Source organism: Chelonoidis abingdonii, chromosome 6 (assembly GCF_003597395.2).
Source record: "Chelonoidis abingdonii isolate Lonesome George chromosome 6, CheloAbing_2.0, whole genome shotgun sequence".
NCBI lineage: Eukaryota > Metazoa > Chordata > Testudines > Testudinidae > Chelonoidis > Chelonoidis abingdonii.
The window spans coordinates 6,775,833-6,796,683 of record NC_133774.1 but is presented as its reverse complement, the minus strand read 5'-3'; the positions used below and the strand labels follow the sequence as shown (position 1 = coordinate 6,796,683).

Below are 20,851 nucleotides of genomic sequence, written 5' to 3'. Positions count from 1 at the left end.
GTCATTTAAAATTAAATTAAACTGCAGAGTCCCCCAGACTGGTGGCCAGGACCCGGACAGTGTGTGTGTGCCACTAAAACTCAGCTCGCGTGCCATAGGTTGCCTACCCATGTCTTATACTAATATGTGTGAATAACAAGGAACAAAGACACTGTGTGTTGCATTTCCCACAACCAAATGGGGCTTTCCGTACAATGAGAAGAGATATGAGATAGACCAGTTAAAGTGTTACTGGGCATGGTGGGAATGTAATATATGAGCGCACACTCAACTCCTTATCTGAAAGGAAGGTCAGGCAACCAATTTGGAGGGGCAAGGTGGGGACGGGTTGGGGGGGAAGTAAAACACTAGAAGACCAGGGAAATGCCTGCCCCTGACCAGAGCACAACCTCACTCCTTACCCCTCCTATCCCAAAAGAAGTGGAATGAAGACCCCAACTCATGACCCTCCAGAATGGAACATGACCATAAGTTATAAGGGGTGTGACTAGGGGAGTGCATTGCAGGTATATTTGGGCCTGTTAAGGAGGAGGAGTGGGAGTGGGAAGAGGAATGATAATGGGAATGGGAAAATGGAGGACTGGGAATAGGGACACAGGCAAGGCTCTGCAGCATTAGAGCTGGGAAGGTGGACAAGGGTAAATGCTCTGCAGCATCAGAGCTGGGAACAGAACAGTGGGAAGACGGGGCTCCATTGGTGTGTGGAGCTAGGAGGTTGGCGTATAGAACTGTAGTTGGGAGAAGGGAAGGTGAAAACTCTATCAGCGTATAAAGATAAGCCCGACTGGTGTGAAGATCTTCAGAATATGTTTGCTTGGACTTAAGCCCCAATAAACATCGCAGTGCCTGCACTTTGGACTTCTGGCCTTTTGCTCTCTGTCTGCATGACAAGTACCAGGGGAAAGCATGAAGGGAAAACCCTCTAACATGCCCTGTTAGTTGTCTCTTTAATATAGACTGCGTTTACTTTCTGTAGTGTTCTTTTTTATCAGAGTGTCATGTGGGACTAATGCCTTACAGAAGTCTACGTGTCTTATGTCAATACAGTTACTTTTATCAGCCAGACTTGTGATCTCATGAAAAAAATCAAGTTTGTTTGACAAGACCCGTTTTCCATAAAGCTGCGTTGATTGGCATTAATTATGCTATTATCTCTTCATTCTTTACTGACTGCATTCCATACCAGCCTTTACATAACATTGCCCCATATCACTGTCCAACTAACCAGCCTATAGTTTCCTATGTCAGCCTGTTATTCTTTTTCAATCATGGCACAACGTTAGCTTTTTCTCAGTCCTTGGAAACTTCCCCAGTGTACCAAGATTTGTTAAAAATCAAAGTTAATGGTTTAGAGAACTCCTTGGCCACTTCTTTTAATGCTCTTGGATGAAAATTCGCTGGTCCTGCAGATTTAAACATGTTTAACTTTAATCGTTGCTGTGCATCCTCCCTAGTAACTGATGGAATAGAGATGTATTTTATTATCACTTTAAGATATGAATACATCATCTTGCTTCTTTCCGAATGCAAAGCAGAAATATTTCTTACCTATATAGCTATTGCACCAAGAGATGGTAAAACTCCAGCACAAGGTTAAATATTCCAAAAGTCTTCCAACTCCATTAGACACTGAAAAATAGCCGAAATGATGTCCTTGGTCTTCAGACATACTCCATTACTGAGGATTTCAGTAGCCATAAATCACATTATAATACAATGCCTTCAAATACACATGTACATTATAGAGCTACTGTCATACAAAGTGTATCCTGAAATTCTTTACAGTGCTTAACAATTGCAAGACAGCAACTAGTGCATGGTTTAAGGAACATGTCCAGGTAAAGACCTTGCAGAATAATTAAATGAAACCCTCCATTCATCGATAGGACTAATAAACGAGGGCAGAGAGAAATTAAGGGACATCAGTAAATAGAAGAGATGAGAAATGAAAGGGGCTGAGGTAATGCAGAGGCGGAGGGGACAGGCTGCAGAGGGGCAGGCTCCGACACTGACACAAGAAGCTGTTTTGAGGCAAACTATTTCCTCCCCCACAGAAAATTCTTCCCACTTTAGTGCCTCACAATTTGGTGGCTTTAGCAATCAAAGTAAGGCACGTTCTGAGACAGACCAAGGGCAAAGCGATGCACTTTTTCCCCAGCAGGTGGGCCAGCAGCCAGACAATTGCATGTTATTATTCTTCATTATTATTTACTTTTTGTAAAGAGCTGTCAGCACGTTAGGAGCAGTATATCTTCACTCAGGGCACATTGCCCCTAAGCAGGGTTTTCTCATCCAGGGCACGGAGAACTCCCTGAGTTTGTACTGCAGGGAGAGCCCACCTAATGATTCTGTGGGCAGGCAAGGATTGATGTGCTCTCCCCCAGGGAATGGGAGGGTTTATCCCCCTAAACCCATGGATCTCCTGAAATCCAGGTGAACTTGCAGAGATGCAGCAGAGAGCCAGTGATGGAAGGATGGGCCAGTGATTGGAGTGTTACCCTGGTTCATTTCCCTGCTTTGCCACAGACTTCCTGTGTGACCTTGGGCAAGTCACTTAGTTGCTCTCTGAACCCTCATATGTAACGTGAGGATAACTGTACTTTCCTCCATCATGGGGGTGCTGCATGGATAATACAATGACAATTGTGAGGTTCTCAGATACTAGAGTAATGGGGGCCATATAAGGACTTAAGATAGGTAGGGTACCCTGCTACCTGTGCCAGCCCTACAGTGCAGGAGATACGCTTCTCTGGGTCTTCCCTTCGCTGAGTGGTGGGGAGCTGGCTCTAGTTAACACTGGTATGGTCAGCATGACATTGGTTATTGTGTTTTTAAAAGTGAGCGCCTAATTTTCATGTGCAATTACCACCACAGCATGCACAAGTCAGGCAGTTGCTCATGTAAATGGGCAGTTATGTGTCCAATAGGTCACTTGTGTGTGCAATATACACAAATCATGTATTCAGTGATGTTAACTGCATGTGCCAATAAAGCACCCAATTACATGCACATTTTTGCCTGCAGTTTTAAAAGTCCTTGTGCAGCTGGCTCAATCCACCCTCCACCTGGGTCAGGGAAAGGTACGCAGTAGCCAGTAGCCATGCACTGTTATTCTCAGAGCAAATCTAGACACATGGAATGGCAGCCTATATATATATCTTTCCTTATTATTCTTAATTAATTATCAATAAATAACATTCAGCCATACCTTTTGGATGGTACACAATAGACGCTAAATAACACACAGGCCTAATTTTTCAAAAGTGACTAGTGATTTTCATTGCCTCATTTTGCTGCATGCCCAGCTTAAGAGACGAAAAAGTGGCCTGATTTTTCAGTGGCTCAGCATCTTTATGAAAATCGGGCCTGTCAGGTGTCTTAAGTTGAGCACCCAAAATCACTCATCACTTCTGAAATTTGGGCCACTGTAAAGAGGTTACAGTCTGGTCAGATGCAGAACATGAAGACAGCAAATGAAAGGGAGAAAGCAAGAAAGAAGCAAAAGGGAAGAACCACAAAAATCAAAAACAAAAAATTATGTGACTGACTGGGTTTTTTTTCCTAAACAAAAGTACGTGTCTGGACTGTGGTAGTCATTCTGTGCTAATGAAATATACAACAGTTGGACCTCATGATTCAGCCGTGTGAGTTGAAGCTGCAAGGTTTCTGAGTGTGGGTTTCCTGTGAGTATTCCATTAAAAGGACAATAGATGTGCATTTGCTCAGTGGCAGAGAGTGTGGTCATTTGGTCATCTAGGACTGATGTAGAACACTATTTGAACAGTCCTGACTATGGTAACTCTATGCTTTTAATCATCTAGATGATGCCGTCTATTTAGCACTGATGGAAGAAATTTAGCATGGGACCCTCCAACAAACTATTGTATTTTGTGGACAGCATGCAATTACTTGATCATTTTCTATTGACCGACAGAGGAGCTTTGAGCTGATTGGTTATGGGATGCATGGTCAGGAGACCTGGGTTGTGTTCCTGGTTCTGTCACTGGCCTTCTGTATGCTGTTGGGCAAGTCACATTGCCACTGTGTTCCAGTCTGTCTTGTCTATTTAGACTGTAAGCCCTTGGCAGCAGGGGACGGTTTATGATTATGAGTATTTACAGCACCCCGCAGAGTGAGGCCCTGGTCTCAGTTGGGGTATCTAGGTGCTACTGTGATAAATATCCAATCCCAAACCTTCCTGAACTACCAGAGTTGCTTCCCACTTCCATTGAGGCTGCTACCTCCTCATCTGTGAATCAAATGTATTATTAGGGAGAGGGAAAGGGAACAAAAGAGGGCAACGGGTTCCAGTTCCCATTTACTTCTGACAGCCATCTACAATAAGTTAACCACCATTTTTTTCTGGCATGGCTGTCAGAAAAGTGTGTGGGATGAATTATCTACATATTGGGCATTATTTCAACCCAAATATCTTTTGACTTTAGCTGGACTCAGCCAGTTCAAGTTAGCCACTGATGTCACATGGGAAAAGTCAGAACATACTCAACAGGGGACTGGAGTGAAGAGAAGTGTCACCAAGATCAGTCTGAAGCTGTGGACCACCTCATGACGAAACAGAGACACTCCTTGGGAAAGAAAGAACATGGAGCTGGAGAACAGGAAGGTTACATTTTTTTTGCCCACACACAAAGTGCAGCCATGTGCTAAAACCTGAGGCTAAAGGCTGCTGTCTCTGTCTCTGAACACACAGTTCTTAAAAATGCTTGGTTGTGATACACAGAAAACAAAGGGATGTAAATCGAATTGGGGTCACTATTTTTTTATAGTGACTCATTCATGGTGTGGTTTTTAAAGCACTTTTAACCATGAGATAAACAATTTATTAGACACAAGATGTTCTTCTGACAGAGAACAGCTAAGGGCTGCTTACATTGTGACTAAGCTTTCTCCAGAGGCCATCCCAGCACCAAGAAATTAAGGACAACAGAATATTTCCTGAGCTGCCCAGACTTGGATTAGATCCTTGGCCATGCCCAGCTCAGTGGTAGTATGTGCAGAACTTGCATCTACTGATGGAAGATGCTTCCAGCGCTGGAAGGAAAAAAGGACAAATGCTGGTCATTGGCTCATCGGTATGACAAACCCAGGAATAACAGTACATGAAGATGGAAAAGGCCTGCTAAGAAATCCAGTCCATTCCTCAGCCAGTGTAGCACGGGCCCTTGCAGTATGTTTCCTTCACAACTTTGGTTCTCATTTTAGCTTCCTGTTTTTCTTTGTTGGAAATATTAAGGTAACACAATCATGCTCCAGAAATCACTTGAGTTCCTGCCTACAGATTGCAAGAAAATGAAGGTCTTAAGGGAGCGGCCATCCCTGGAGCAATATGCTTACAAAGACCTGCAGAAACCTCCTGGAAGTTATGCATGCTGAATGAATTGGCTCTGCCAAGAGAGTGAATATGTTCTGTATTTTTCTTTCCCACTTAGCTCATTGCAGCGAATTTAGTGTGATTGACAAGAGTGCCAAGCCCGAGAGACTGAAGTCCTCTCTTAGCCACAAAACAGACACAGCTTGAGCAATGAGAAGTACAAGCCAGCCCAAATGTCACCCTGATGATGTTACAGCTATGTCCTGGAAGGTTCATCTGTAGGCATGAGTTCGGTCACTCTCCATTTCCATTCCATCCTCAGCTTCTCTGCTGAGATCTCTAGCAATGGGACTGGTTTGAGTTTGGGCCTATCTCTAATAGCAATTGAGCAATGTCTCATTGTTTGCATGGCAACATACATGTTGGACATGATCCTGCCCTGTGCAGTCACTAAGCCTGGTGCTGAGCAGGAAGCCCGGAGGATCACGTGCTGAAGAGAGCCTGCTGCGATGGCTGCCATGGTAATCCAGACTAGTAGAAGGAGTGCAACCTAGGAGTGGCCATAGATAGGCAAGAGGCTCATTTGCAGGTTGATGATTATGCCTGAGGCTGTATCTCCTCACACCACCCATTCTCCTTGCACCCTGCCACTAAGGGAGCAGGCACACAAGACTTTGAGACTTACCATACAACCACTGAGGACTGGGCTGAATGCTTATCCTGACTCATGCCCACGCATGGCCACCATCTACTCTGGTGCTTGTCAGCACCTCGCAAAGACCTGCAGGATCAAGGCTGAATTTTTTTGGGGTGCCAAGCAGCCTTCAAGTACACCTCTGACGTAGCCATGTGATCTGCTCTTCCCCATTCTCCTCACTCCCCATCTGGGGTGGTTTAAATGGAAGAGCAGTCAGGAAACAACCTTCTTAGTGCCCCACGGTGATGCAACCCATCCAAGACCATGTTTCTGTGGTGGGAAAGGCATGCTGTGCCCTGAGAGCGCCTAAGAGTCGCAGCTTTCTGCAGCCTGAAGCAGCAGCCAGGGGAAGAAATGGGGGATTGGGAAAATCCAGCTCCTCATTATTCTGTCCTTGTTGCTGCCCACTGTTCATGTCACAGTCAGGGCAGGAGAGGTGGGTCAGGAGAAGCCATGGACTTTGTTGTTGACAACTTTTTGGAAGTGCAGTGCAGAACAGGGAGGCATGGATCAGTGTTCACATCGCACTCCCTGTCAGTACCTAGTCTGGGCCGGGCTAATGATCCAACCAGCAGATCAAATTTGGTGATGAATCCTGATCACGTGCCGCTTGAGGCACGTTGCACATATGCTAAGAAGTGCAGAACAAGGGAGATTAAATGCCCCAAGCTGCAGTCCTAGCAAATTTCTTGATCCTTCACTACCTTGGTAAATCATTTATTAGAGCAGCCTTTTTACATAATCCCTGAAAAAAAACATAAAATAGATTTATCACAAAATCTTGTCCTCCTACCAACCATCTACAGACTGGTACATATATTTCTCTGATTATTAATTAACTGATGCACAGAAACTGCTTTAAGCTTTTTAACCTCTCCCTCTCTTTCTTTGTCCTTCAAGAGTGGAGACCACAATGCAGGGGAGATGTTAAAAATAGGGGGTGTTACCAGAATGGGTGGTGCATTAAAGTTGTGCTCTAAAGTCAATAGCAGAAGACCCCAGAATTAAAGACATTCAGTAAAATGTTTAAGTTGTATTTTTGTGCCAAATTATCCTCTTAGTGATGCCAGTATAAAACTGGAGTAGATCTGCTGAAGTTCGTGGAGTGACTCTGGATTCACCTTTGAATAACAGAGAGCAAAATGTTGCTCATTGTCATTATCCTGCTTGCAAAGTCTCCTTAGAAGAAAAATGGCATGAGGTGGCAGTTATCTAATACACTAGCAGGCATCTGACCTGAAAAGAGAAAAGGATTTGACACTGTAGTCACTGCTGTCTGACAATCGATTGCCTAGCACTGTGGCATCTCAGTTTTCAAGTTGAACCAGAGCATCTCTGCTATTTGGAGTCCGAGTAACTGCCTTACCAGCCTGCAAAGCATCCCCCAAGAATAATACAGGGTGTGTAGAGCTGAATGTATCAGAGCCTCCAAGGCACATCAGGCCTCTCACGGCCAAAACGATCACCTTCAGACTGGAGATGCTGGCACTCTGCTCCTGGGAAATACCACACCAGCTGCTGGCTAGCAGAGCATTTTTCGTGCCATGATGAAAGAAGTCTAAAAAAAGGACATTCTAAAGAACCTAAGCCTGGCCCAGGGTACATACCCAATACCAAAGAACATCCAGGTACCTCTCCCTGCTTTGCTTCCCTAAGCTGTCTGTGCAACATGTTGGGTGACCGCCTTTTCTATCATCTTTGGAAGTGCCACCTGTTATAATTTGGTATTCCGTGTGGTGTTGCACAGAACAGTCACCCTTAGATGTCTCCTGTAAAAGCTATGGCTTAGTAGCACCATCATAAGTCTTTGAGCTTGTCCAGAATAGAGAAATTGTCAGTGGAGTAACTGCATCAGTGTCATTACTCCAGTGTAAAGCCCTAGCACAGATGTACTGGTACAAAACAAATCCCACTAAATCCCACTGCCTCTGTAGAAAAGCAGCACAATAGAGCATCTTGCTGACATGCAGCTGGAGTTTCTTGTCTTTGAGAGTTTAAGTTCCCACCTGTGGCACCACCTTCAGGAGTGCCCAACCAGACATCCACTAATTAGCAGCCCTGTAACATCATGATGTAAGTCCTAGACAGATGGGTCCTGGGCAGTGGAAACAGTGAGCACACAGTATTTTGCAAGGGAAACAGCTGGAGGGATGGAACCCCACATTCAGAGGTAGGTCAACACATGACTGTTGGTAGTTACCCAGCTGAAACCAGCCCATCTCTGAATGAGGCACGTTCTTCTCATGTCTGGAGTAAGAGCCTTGAGAGTCTAGAAGAGAGTTGGGGGGAAACAGCTCTTATTAAGAGCTGCATTCAAAGACATGGGCCAGGTGAATAGCAATTTCAACTTGGTGATCTTGGGAAATACACCCACTGGAGCTCCCAGGGCCTGCTCCTGCTCCACTGAAGTCCATGGGAGTTTTGCTAGCTCCTTCATTGGCAGCAGGATCAGGGCCCTATTGAGTGACAAGTCAGTCAACCAATCAAACACAACCTAGGATCATCACATTATCAGACCTCTTACTGACTGATCCATGATAACTGTTATCTAACAACATCCAAGATCTGATTGACTCTTTCATGAGTTTCACTTACCATCGCACTCCAGTTTTCTGCCAAGAAAATGAGACCTACTATGTAGGGCAAGCAAAGGTCTTTGCTTTCATCTTCACCACTGCAATACCAGAACCCCCCTCGTCTGTGCTGTGCTCTAAGGACAACTCCACAAAGACCTGATTACGGACTTCAGTGCGGGGGAAGAGAGCCCAGGTTACTTCCATGTGCTGACCCAGTATACCACTTGAAGATGTGACTACCACACTCACTTAGGATATCGTCTCACCTTGATGTAACCTGTAGCTTCATTTCCCGGCCTCTCACAGAGCTGCATTAACAGCCAAAGACAGAGCATGAGGGTTTAAGACTGGTTTGTGTGTGTGCGTCTATATGTGATTTGTGAAAGAACTCAGTCCTGTAGCGTGTGAGACTTACTGATAACCTGGGATTAGATCAGAGATGAGACACTGATGAGGACTCTGAGAATATGGAGGTGCAGGGCTGCGAACCAAGTTCCATTCCATTGTCAGGGGCAGGCATGTGTCTGTCAGAAGGGCTCACCCTTAGCTTTTGGGGGTTCTAAAACTGCCTCTTTGCTCACCCTGTTTGTCAGCAGACCCTGGACTCCAAAGGATGGTTGTGCTGCCAGACCCCTGTGTAGGAGGATGACCACAGAGGGCTAAAAGGTTTTGTCTGAAGCACAGGCTGTTGTTTCACAGCATTCATGCACAGACCCAAGGGAGGTGGCCATCACGTGAGGATGCTCACTGCTGGAGCATGAGGGACATTTCTTGCATGTTGCGGTGCCCTCATGCTTCTCTGAACACTACAGTCACCAGCTAAATGCACACTCGGAAGGGAGGGCAGAACTCCCAGCAGTCTTCAAAAGCATGAGTTTCTATTGCTAGATCTAAAGTAGGACCCCAAGTAGTAGCTAATCCCGTTAGCATCCATGTTGTTATAATGGCCTCCAGCCATTGGGGGTGAGGCCATGATGACAAGTTCCACTCTCCGCCATTAAAAAATAATAAATCAGACTCAGTTCCAAGTATGCACGCTAATCTGGCTTTTCCAGCACACCATGGACTTGTGCGAGTGGCATCTCCACTCAGACTCTGTCTCAACATGCTGGGAACTGACCTGCCCTCGCTCATGTGGTCCCAAAGTGGTCCCCTTAGCCCCTTATAATTGCCCCATTTACATGTCCAGTCACTAAGGGTGATCCCATCCCAGCGAGCTCTACATGCCTGCTCGCACAGCGCAGTGCTGTCTAGATGCTGTGCAAAGTAACCTGAGCTACGCATGTAACCCCCATTAGGGAAGTGGGAGTGTTTGCCTCCCTCAAAGGTGTGAATAAGAATCCACTACTGCTAGCAGTTAATGGAGCTGCTCCTTCACTTCAAGTGGTAACTGTTCAAGTTTTTAGTGCTGATGGTCTAGGGTATGAGCCAGCTCAGGTTGGCCTGGGAAGGTCATTGGGTTTCCCCCATATTTAATTTGGCATTATAAGCAAGTAGATATGGACATATCAAGTTCCCTCATTCATAAATGCAGCGGGGAGAGGAGAAGGCGCTGCAGAGAAGATAAGAGGGAAATATCAAGGGTGGTAGAAGTAGATTTACCCCAGCCTTGGGAGAGAGACACACAGAATAAGTGCCTTGAAAATGACTCATGACAAGTGCCAACTCGCAGTTAGAGCTGGCCTGGCCTCAGAGCTGCGTGCATTAATGCTGGGGTGCAAACACTCAGGACCCTGGATGTTGTGTGGTGTAATGTCTGGAACTGCTTTTGGATCCGACACTGTGATCTGTAACAACCCTCCCCATTGGCAACCATCTTCCCCTCACCCTCCCTCCCACCCACCTCCCCAAGCCTTTCCTCGCCCCCACCTCATGTTCATTCTAAGTGGTCTTGCATGTAGTTCTGCAGCCCTCTTCAGTTCATTAAACCCCCTGCATTGCCTCGTGTTTTGACAGGGTTTGTGAGTTTTGACAACCCCGCCAGTGCCCAGGCTGCTATCCAGGCTATGAATGGTTTCCAGATTGGCATGAAGAGGCTGAAGGTGCAGCTGAAGAGGCCGAAGGATGCTAACCGCCCCTATTGAAGAGTTGTGGGAACCGCTGGATACACATGACTAGCACAGGTAACTGCACGGGCAAGGGGACGTCACTTCTTGTCGTACAGAGTCTGTGTTGTGGATCCTAAAGATTAGTTCTGCGATTCTCTGGCTTCTAGCTTTTCCACTAGATCTCTGGCTAGAGCCACACCACCACCACACACACACACACACGCACATATACAAAATAGGAGCTGGTTGTGTGTGCACTTTGGTAGAAAGAGAGGCAGAAAGAAGCTAAATGGGGGAAGGGCCAATTTTCTCTTCCCGGTGGCATCAAGTGACTGTGATGAGTCTTCCTGACCACTAGGGAGGATAGAAGTTGTTCCCGTCACCTACTCAGCCATAGAAAGGATTCTGAGGCCAAAGGAGACCTGTAATTAAGAGTTGGGAATCAAGCTGCAGCTTAATTCCAGGCAGTTAGACCAGTCTGGCGTATAGAGCAGTAGCTCCGTGTTACAAACGTTGCAAAGCATTCTTCATATGGTATAGTTCATACCCAGTTTCATCTCAGCATGACAAGTTCCTGTAAATAGGTCTCCTTGACACTTAAATATTCCCTAATCCTCCTTGCTAAACTAGAGAAATGGATAAAGGAATTAATGCTCATGTTCTCAGTCAGCTTCTGTTAATTCCTTACTTGGATAAAACTCCCACTGAAGCCAACAGGAGCTTTGCTGAAGTGAAGACTTGGTTAAAAATGGAATAATGACCTCAAGCTTAGCCTCATGGACAGTAAATTGTTTGCTGTTGGGAGTCAGCAAACTTGATACTCTAAGGGAATTTCTAAGTACATACAGCAGTGCCCAAAATATCAGCACAACTCACTTGTTTTGGTGGAATTTAAGCCTGCCCCTTCCAGCAAAATGGAGTCTAGGCTTTGAGTAAACTTTTCAAAAGATCCTAAGTGTCCCATTTTCAAAAGTCATGTAGGGTATGTCTACAGTGCATCGTAAACATGGATCTATGGGACCCAGGCTAGAGGACTATCCTCTTCCAAGCCTGCACGTGGTCATCCACTTTGCATTGTAAACTTGGATTTACAACTGCTGGACCCGGGGGTCTCACAGCCATGTTAACACCTCTACACTGCCCTAAGAAGACCTTCTGGCTTGAGCTGTGTCCACTCAGGCATGGACCTAAGTCACAGCAGGACTTGGGTTCTGAACCACCCTCTCACTGGAGGTTATATGACTTGGGTCCTGCGTGCTTGCTGACCTGAGTTAGACTGATTTGTGTGTGTATGAATGCAGGCCTTGGGTTCAAACCTGAGTCAGACCCCAGGCTTAGGTTTCATCTACACAGAGATAAAAAACCCCAGCTGGCCTGGGTCAGCTGACATGGGGATTGGGCTGTGGGGCTAAAAATTGCTGTGTAGACATTCAGGCTTGGCCTGGAGACTGAGCTCTGGGACCCTGTGAGAGTGGGGAGTCCCATAGCTTGGGATCCAGCCTAAGCCCAGATGTCTGCCAGCAATTTTTAGCCTCACAGCCCAATCCCTATGAGCCTGAGTCAGCTGATCTGAATCAACGGTGGCCATGCTGCAGGGCTCTTATCTCTGTATCACCATACTCCGGTATGCAGTGTAGCTATACCCATAGGTGCTGAGAATTTTCAGTGGGACGGAGGCTTCTAAGACCAAGACCCTCAAGGGTATTTGGGCACCTAATTCCCATTGATTTATTTCAGTGGGAGTTAGGCACCTAAATATGGGAGGATCTGGGCCATACGTGGTTTTTGAAAATGGGAAGTAAATCCTAAGTCACTTAGGTGCTTTTGAAAATTTATACATTCTGTCCCTGCAACAGTTGGTTCTCATCTCCAATGCAAAGCGATGCCATTACTACACTAATAGTGCCCTACCATTTAGCTACCGAGGATGAAACACATGCTGATAGGTGGTGCAGAAACAGCCAGCCTAGTGCTGCATTGGTAGACACTGGTATTTCTGATGGCGACTGCATAGCATGGTGGCATTGAGACATCACTGATGATAGTTCAGTTCCTATCTTCAAAGGCCAGAGGCATCCCTTTCCAAAAAGGGCACGGCATGGTGTATGGTTTGGCAAGTTACAGTGTGTCAGCACACGGTAAGGTAGAAACCATTGTCCTCAATCTGGTGAGTGGATATTGCTCTTCTTCCTGATGACCGTCCATATCTCCCGTTGGTCCCAAAATGTTATGCATTGGCTGGTTTCCCAGTTCCTAGGAAAATATATATGGATGAGTGGTTTATTATGGAGATGGGGTAGCCAGCCATTCTGTAGTTAAAGCTACATGCAAGTTCTGTTAGAAGGCCAGTACCAGAGATGTACCTGGACTGCAAAGATTCGTTTTGGATTTCCAAACTTTTCTAACATTTGGGGGTTTGAGGATCTAAGATTTTGATTCAGGCTATCACAGAATTAGGGGTCATACATCATTTGCCAAGATTTGACCTTTCCCAACCTTCCAGGGTGTTCTAATCCCAGTTTCCCATCTTTAATTGATATGTAGAGTATCACTGAAAGTACCCGATTCTAATCTTCGTGGCAAAACTCTGTTCCCTCTACAATCAATGCACTGGAGGCAAGACATGAAGTGGATTAAGGAACTCCCTCTCCATAAATGCATTAGTTGAACATGTTAATTTCACACTGGTCATTTGACTCTCTCAGAGCGATAATGGCTCAAGAAAGATGCAGTCTCAGTAATCTAGGATCTCCTTTGTATACATTTAGACAAAGATGATTGCCAAAGTATTCTTCCACCCTTTTTAAAATACCTTTTCTTTTCCTTGCTTATGACAAGGCCTCTTGGAAGCTTGAAACTGAAATATGTTTCCATATCCAAATGCTTTTTTGCTTCATCATCCTGTGCACACTGCTGGCTTCTTATTGCAGGTGCTGGAGGCATGCAGGCTAATTTCTTAACACAGTACACCCGTGCTCCTAAGAGATTTTCCATTGCATCGAAGAGATTTAGGAGTGCAAGTGCTGCTGAGTTTTGAAAATCTCGCCTTGAATGCTGAGCGCTGCACACTGGCTTAGAATTGTAGGGTAGCTCTGAGTGCTGAGCTGTACACACTTCTTTGTTGTTATAGGTGAATCATGAGCCCTGGGCTGGACATGCTGGCTTGTTATTGTAGGGTGGCTCTTAAGCATGGGGCTGCACACACTGGTTTGTCGTGATAAGGCTAATCATGACCACTGAGCTGCATACATTGACTTATTATAAGAGGGCTGCTCCTGGGTATGGCAAGTGGTTTCTACTAATAAATTATACAAAAAGTAATTGTCTAGTCATGAGAAACAAGCTGGAGTCAGAAAATCTGCTTGTCCTTCAGAGCTTATTTTCTGCCCTGGCTTCTGTGTTGTAGAAGCAACTATTCTGCACAGAGTATTCTAATTGGTGAGTACCTTAGCCTCCCACTCAGTCCAGGTTTTAACTAGCTTCTCTCAGGTTTTTCAGTAAAACAGAGTCAGCTGTTAGAATCATAGAATCATGGAATATCAGGATTGGAAGGGACCTCAGGAGTTCATCTAGTCCCATCCCCTGCTTAAAGCAGGACCAATCCCCAGCTAAATCATCCCAGCCAGGGCTTCGTCAAGCCTGACCTTAAAAACCTCTAAGGATGGAGATTCCACCACCTCCCTCGGGAACCCATTCCAGTGCCATCCAATCAGCTCCACCCTCTGCCTATAGTGCCTGTAATTATAGGGATGTGTGTGGTGCCCAGCACAGCGGGGTCCTCATCGTGATTGAATGCCTCCTAAATAAACAAACAACCATTATTTTCTAATTGCCTCATTCCTTGGTGTAAATGTTGACAGAGCTGAGGGCCAGCTCCCCTGTAGCAGGAGAAGTTTGCACTGGCACAATTTAGGTGTAAAGTTGCAAGTGTAACAGAAAGAAAAGCAGGTGCAGATATGAGTGACTTGTGCCTGTGTCTGCCTCATATGCAGCCGTGGTTGCATTGGAGGTGGGCACAGGTGGAAAGGAAGGCTGCCTTTCTGAGAATGGGGCCCCTTGTGATCACTGAAGAAGTAAGTGCATCTTGGGGAGGGGTTGGAATGAAATGAAGGTGGTAGTTTGGCAAGCTAGAATGGGGAAGACCAGGAGCTGTCATGGAGACCAGGAGGTGTTGTGTAGATTCAGAGGCATTCAGATCCTGTTTTCGGCCCATCTCTGCTACAGGGGGAATAAGAGATACCATCAGTTAAGCTTACTCATTGGAGGTCAATCCGTACGTAGAAACAAGGTTCCTAAAGACATCCATGATGGGGCGAAAAGTCAGGGAGGCAAAGATAGATAGATACTGCAAAGTTGTGAGGTAACCAACACACTGAACTGACAGAACATTATACAATAGCCCGGGTAACGGGTGTTTTCAGACTCAGTTCATTAAGATACTTAATTTTACACCTAGCTTTAAGCACATAAGTCAGCTCATTGACGTCCGTGCAGCTACACATGCTTTAAACTGGGCATGTGCTTAAGAACCTTTCTGAATTGGCGCCTTTCCAGGGGAAACATTTGTTTTATTGAACTCCTTTATGAAATCAGGAGGTTGCCAGCAGACGTGAGCTAAATCCAGCCTGATAGGATAACACAAGAATCTTTTCTTTTTTCCCCTTCCCCTCCAAAAAAAAAAAAAAAAAATCCTCTCTTTCATTCTGGATTCATATTTTATCTAATCTCCCTTTTATGACCCAATTTGGTTTAGGCCACACTGATTTAAAGTCCTTGGTTTTCCTCACTAATGCTCTAAAGTAGCTGTCAAACACTAAAAAAAAAAAAAAAGTTGCTGTACTGTGACAGATAAAATCACAAGCTGCAGTGAGCAAAACCCAGAAGGATTCATATGGCAGAATATTTCCAAAATGGCTGCCTTCTGTTCTCTCGTTTCTTTCTAATTACAAAAGGGTGTACCAAGAGGAAGAGGGGAAAGAAAGCAAAAGAAATAAAAGAGGATCATCTGAGGCCAAAATCAATATATTCTATTACAAATCTTCCCTTCGGAATGGGAGGCAGAGATACTTTATGTGTCTGTCAGATAGTAAATGCATGAAATAATGAAAAAAATAAGTAGTAGAATCTGCTACTCACATGGGTGCCCATTCTTAGGAGCCCCAGTGTACTGTAGATTATTGCAAAATTATAGGTGCAAATTACAGTACCTAAGGGACAAGTGTATGAGCCAGAATATAACTCTACATAGCCACTGCTGGCACATTGATAATAGTGAGAGCAGTGTCTGCTCCATATTATCCAGCCACAGACATGTGGACATAGAGTAGCCTCACCTGCACCTCCCATTGCCCTAGCCCTGCCGTAGTAAGTTAGGAGAAATAGTAACAGTTCAACACTGCCTAGAGGCCTGATCCTCAAGGTTACCATTGCTCATAATTGCATCACAAATCTCAGAATATTTGGTGTTTGGTAAAGCCCCAGCTCCGGGAGTCCTGTGATTATATGAGAATCTCCATTTTGGGGGATGGAGATTGTTCATTTGTTTGTTTGTGTGTTGGGGGGGTTGTGTTGTTTTTAAGTACATTTCTAGCCCTCATAGTTGCAGAGAAAAGCTAGGAAACTTGAGTAGCGTGTACCTGACAGGCTTAGAAACCTGAAGGCAAAGAATAGGTACCCAAAATGTGTCATTGTAAAAAAAATCTTATGATTTTTGAGGCCTGAGTTGCAATTATTAATCACTTGAAGTTGGCAATACAGGAGACCCCAACTGAGATCAGGGCCCAGTCGTGCTAGGCTCTGTACAAATACATAGTAAGAGACCATTCCTGCCCCTAAAAACTTACAGTCTAAATAGACAAGACAGACAAAGGGTGGGGAGAAAGGAAGTCTTGATATTCCCTGTATTATACCCATCACACTACAAGGTGAACCCATCAGACCTTTGTATGGTCAGGGACTGTCTCACTTAATTCACAGGCAGTTTTTAAAGTACAGCATCTCCCTCTTGTGAAGCAGGATTTTGCTCTCTGGTTTTTTTTCTATGGGATATTTTATATGTCACCAAGATTTGGGTTTTTTGTAAGTCTCTCTCATTCATACAGCCCTAGTGTAGCAGCCCTGTCGGGTCACTAGTGGTGATACTCAGCTCTGTGTAAAGAGCTAACACACAGCTATTTTACCTCTTAAGTCCCAAATAAGACCAGGGTTGATTAATTGGTGCATAGGACTCATGCTGGCCCTCTGCGCGGGGGTGAATTTCACCCTAACTCAGCAAAGCAGTTACCCAGAGCTGTACATATGACTGGAGAACCTGTCCATTACCACAGCATGGCTTCATTGTGGTGATTAATCATCAGCAAAGTGTTACTGACCATCTTGTAGCCTCCTCTGCTGGGAATATTATTAATGCCCAAGATGAAAAGGGTTTGATTAGAGTGGGCCAGCCAGGAGTAACGCAGTGAAACTGAGCAAAAGTAAGTGTAGATGGAGTAGCAAGAAAAAACTTACTGATGCTGATACTGTGTTGGCAGTGGAGTGGTCTCCAGAGGGAAGCGAAGAAGAACACCGTCAGCAAAGCATTGGCGAATGCACTGTTGGGATCATTCTTCCCCATCTGATATGTCAGGGGAAATACAGATGGCTGGGACGGTTCAGACTCGCAAACTGTCTAGTTGATGTTGTGGTCAGAGCTAGGCAGAAAAGGGGGGCATTCTGCAGGAAATTTCAACTTTTTATCAAAAAACCAACACACACACTCCCCAACAAAATATTTTGGTGTCCAGACAAAACTGTTCAGTTTTCACTTCTCCAGAAAAAACAAACAGTTTGAGGAAAGCAGACACTATCTGCAGAAATGTTTGTTTAGTCAAAAACCCAATTTTTCCATTGAAAAAAAGTTTTGATGGAAAATTTTTGACCAACTCTGTTTGTCATTTCAGATTACTTCAGTTGTAAAGAGGAGAGTGATAAATTGTTCTTCTTAACCCCAGAGGACAGACCAAGAAGCAATGGGTTTAAATTGCGACAAGGGCGATTTAGGTTAGACATTAGGAAAACTTCCTAACTGTCAGGATAGTTAAGCACCAGAACAAATTACCTAGGGAGGTTGTGGAATCTCCATCATTGGAGGTTTTTAAGAGCAGGTTGGACAAACACCTGTAAGGGATGGTCTAGATAATATTAAATCCTGCCTCAGTGCTGGTGACTGGATCAGATGACCTCTCGAGTTTCCTTCCAGTCCTACGATTCTATAATTCCATGAAACTGCAGTTTTGACTGAATTTTCATTTGTCCAATCTACCTTTAAATGTCCCAAATGACGAGGCTTATACCACTTCCTTTAAGAGAGTATTCCACACTCTCATTGATCTTACTGCTGTTTGTTAGGATGTTAATCGTGATAATCCACCTAAATGTTCCTTAGTACAATCTAATCCCATTAGTTATACCTCCTAGGCCCATAATAACCAATTCCTTTCCCTCCTGTACAGGCTGTTATCTTATCCATCCCTTAGTCATCATTTAAGATTTGCCTAAATTACATAAAGTTGCACTGGTGTGATTATGTTGATGCAATAACTCCAATCTTAACGCAGTTGAGCAAAGCTTATTTCAATGAAGCTTCATTCGGAAACGCCTAACATTGGGCATTGGAAAAACCTTAGATCAATGAAAATGTTTCCAGGAATTCCTTCCTTTTTCTAATTCCAGTGATGACTGGGATTAAACATTCCCTCCCAGTGTGTTTGCAAGCCAAGCTTTGTGTTAACACATGAGAGCCTGAAAGTGAAATTGACTAAGAGGGACTAATTCTCTCTGTTTTAATTATCTAAGGTGCTAGTAAAACTGGTAAAGAAATATGTTTTCTCTTTTGGCCTATCATTTTTTAACCCAACTGTCCTTTCAAATTACTAATCACTTTATTATTTTAAAATACTAATTTCTGTTTTGCAAGCTGCAAATTCAATACCAATCTTATACTAAAATTGGCACACAATATAATGCACTGATGGAAAGCTACAATAATTAATTGCTGCATTCGCTCAAAAATTACAATCAGTAATTACAGCGTCAAGGCTAAATTCCATTCAGCAATATTTGGAACTGGTTCCTCTTAAAAACAGGGCAGTTATTCAGAAGCATTACTGTGTTTGCACCTAAATGAGCCTAGGTAGGTAGCTAAAGCATCTATGTTGTTTGTCTTGGGAGTGCTACAACAACATAAAGCAATACAACAAACATTTTATTTTATAGAAAGTTCCTCATTAAAAACTGTGTCTTTCAATGTGTCCATATTAGATAATACAGAGGTAAACAATAGATATGAAAGCAGCTTCCCAGTTCTCACCCTCTTGTGATCCAGTTGGCACTGATACCCTGAAATAACCTCTCTGAGGCTCGTTGGTACATTTCACAACTGGTCACCCCAAGCGAAATTGGGCAAGGGTCTTGCTATAGACACGAATACCTCTTAACACACTTTCAAGAACAGCCACAAAACCCCAATGGTGGTGGCTCTCTTTAGTCACAGCCAAGAAACTGAGGAAGTTCATCCAAATTCTCATATGGGCCAAAACTTGTAACATTGCCTCTGATTAGAGGGATCGTCTGCATGAATTGAACCCAGAGCCACTAGATCTAAAAAACATGAGCTTCTACTGCCTCAGATCAGATCCATTAGCTTGAAGGCAGAAGCAAATTTCTATGTAGTCCAGCCACTAGAGGGCATAAGCATGAAAAGGGGGGTCAATTTATGAATTTGCCAGGGTGCCCATTAGATTTTAAAGCTGAAATCTAATAAACTAGGCTTGCTAATCTATAACAAAATCTAATAGGATTGAGTCCAGGAAGCATTCGCTTACTAGTCTAACACTGGGTTCTTTCCAGATCATCTTTCAACCTGAACAGTATTGCTCAAATCAGGACACTCACTTATTCTTAACCAACCAACAATTTATTAATTCACCCAGAACCACATTAACAAATAATCAACAGACAAACATTAAGTGATGCCCTGCATGACTGTTTAGTCTACGGATTACACAATGATCAGATCCAGAAGAAGTTACTGATTGTATCAGTGCTTACATTCAAGAAGGCTGCTGAAATGGCGGTTTCGATGGAGACCACAGAAAAGGATTCTCTGGAATTTAGTGTGAACTGAGTTTACCTCCTACATCAATGAGACAGAAGACCATGGAAATGTGGGGAATTTCTATGTGGCTGTTGTGTGCAAACTACGCACTCTGAGGAGAATCATTGGGCGTGTCAGATTATTTGAAGAAAGTGCCAGAAGAAAGGACACAGTTCAGCAACCAGCAACACGGAATAACCATATATCCAAGACAACACCTGTGATGACTGAACCTAAGAAAGGATCAAAGTCAGGAATTCATAATGTGGGAAAGTACAAGTGCTCTAGTGACACTGACCAAGTCCAAAGAAGGAGGAGTACTTGTGGCACCTTAGAGACTAACAAATTTATTTGAGCATAAGCTTTCTTGAAAGCTTTATGTTCAAATAAATTTGTTAGTCTCTAAGGTGCCACAAGTACTCCTCATTCTTTTTGCTGATATAGACTAACACGGCTACCACTCTGAAAATTCACCAAGTCCTAACACTACACATGTTATCAGAACCTCGAGTCAGAGATAGCATCTGGGCTATACCCATGATCGAAGAATGTCCTACAAGCATGAAGCTTGATACTGGAGCTGCTGGTTCACTGATTTCTGCATCTACCTATCACTGGACTTTGTCACAAGTTCACCTAGAAGGAATCGTCACAGTTTTGAAGACTTATACCGAAGAAAAGTTAGTCCCAAAAGGAATATTGCAGGTGAAAGTTCAACTAGATTTACCCTTGCATATGATTGAAGGGAAGCATCCACTATTATTTGGCATATCTTAGCCTGAGAAGGTCAAGGTGAACTGGACCTAGATCAAGGCAATCATGAAAGCACCGCCAACTCTTCAAGAAATACTGTACATCCAAAGTTTTTGAAAAAGGATATGAACAGATGAGCAACATGTCAGCAAAACTCACTGTTCTCTGACAGCCAGCCAAAGTATTGCAAGCCCAGAGTTGTGCCTTATGCTCTGAAGCCTCTGGTGGAAGCTGCTTTCAACCTCTTAGGCCACGTCTACACTACGGGATAATATCGAATTAGCTAAAATCAGTTTCTTAAAACTGATATTA

The 20,851-nt window shown here is 44.1% G+C and overlaps 1 protein-coding gene across 11 annotated transcripts in view; it reads left to right on the top strand.

Moving 5' to 3' along the window:
* The window catches only part of CELF4 (CUGBP Elav-like family member 4), an 866,187-nt gene that overhangs the window by 818,124 nt on the left and 27,212 nt on the right, over window positions 1–20,851 (top strand). For all 11 annotated transcript variants that reach the window (XR_012656054.1, XR_012656052.1, XR_012656051.1 and 8 more), the window contains exon 12: window positions 10,562–10,728. Coding sequence is in view for 2 of the 11 variants with exons in the window: in XM_032779828.2 (XP_032635719.1) it covers window positions 10,562–10,689 (128 nt within the window). In the remaining 9 variants the exon portion in view is untranslated. The remainder of the gene's footprint in view (window positions 1–10,561; window positions 10,729–20,851) is intronic.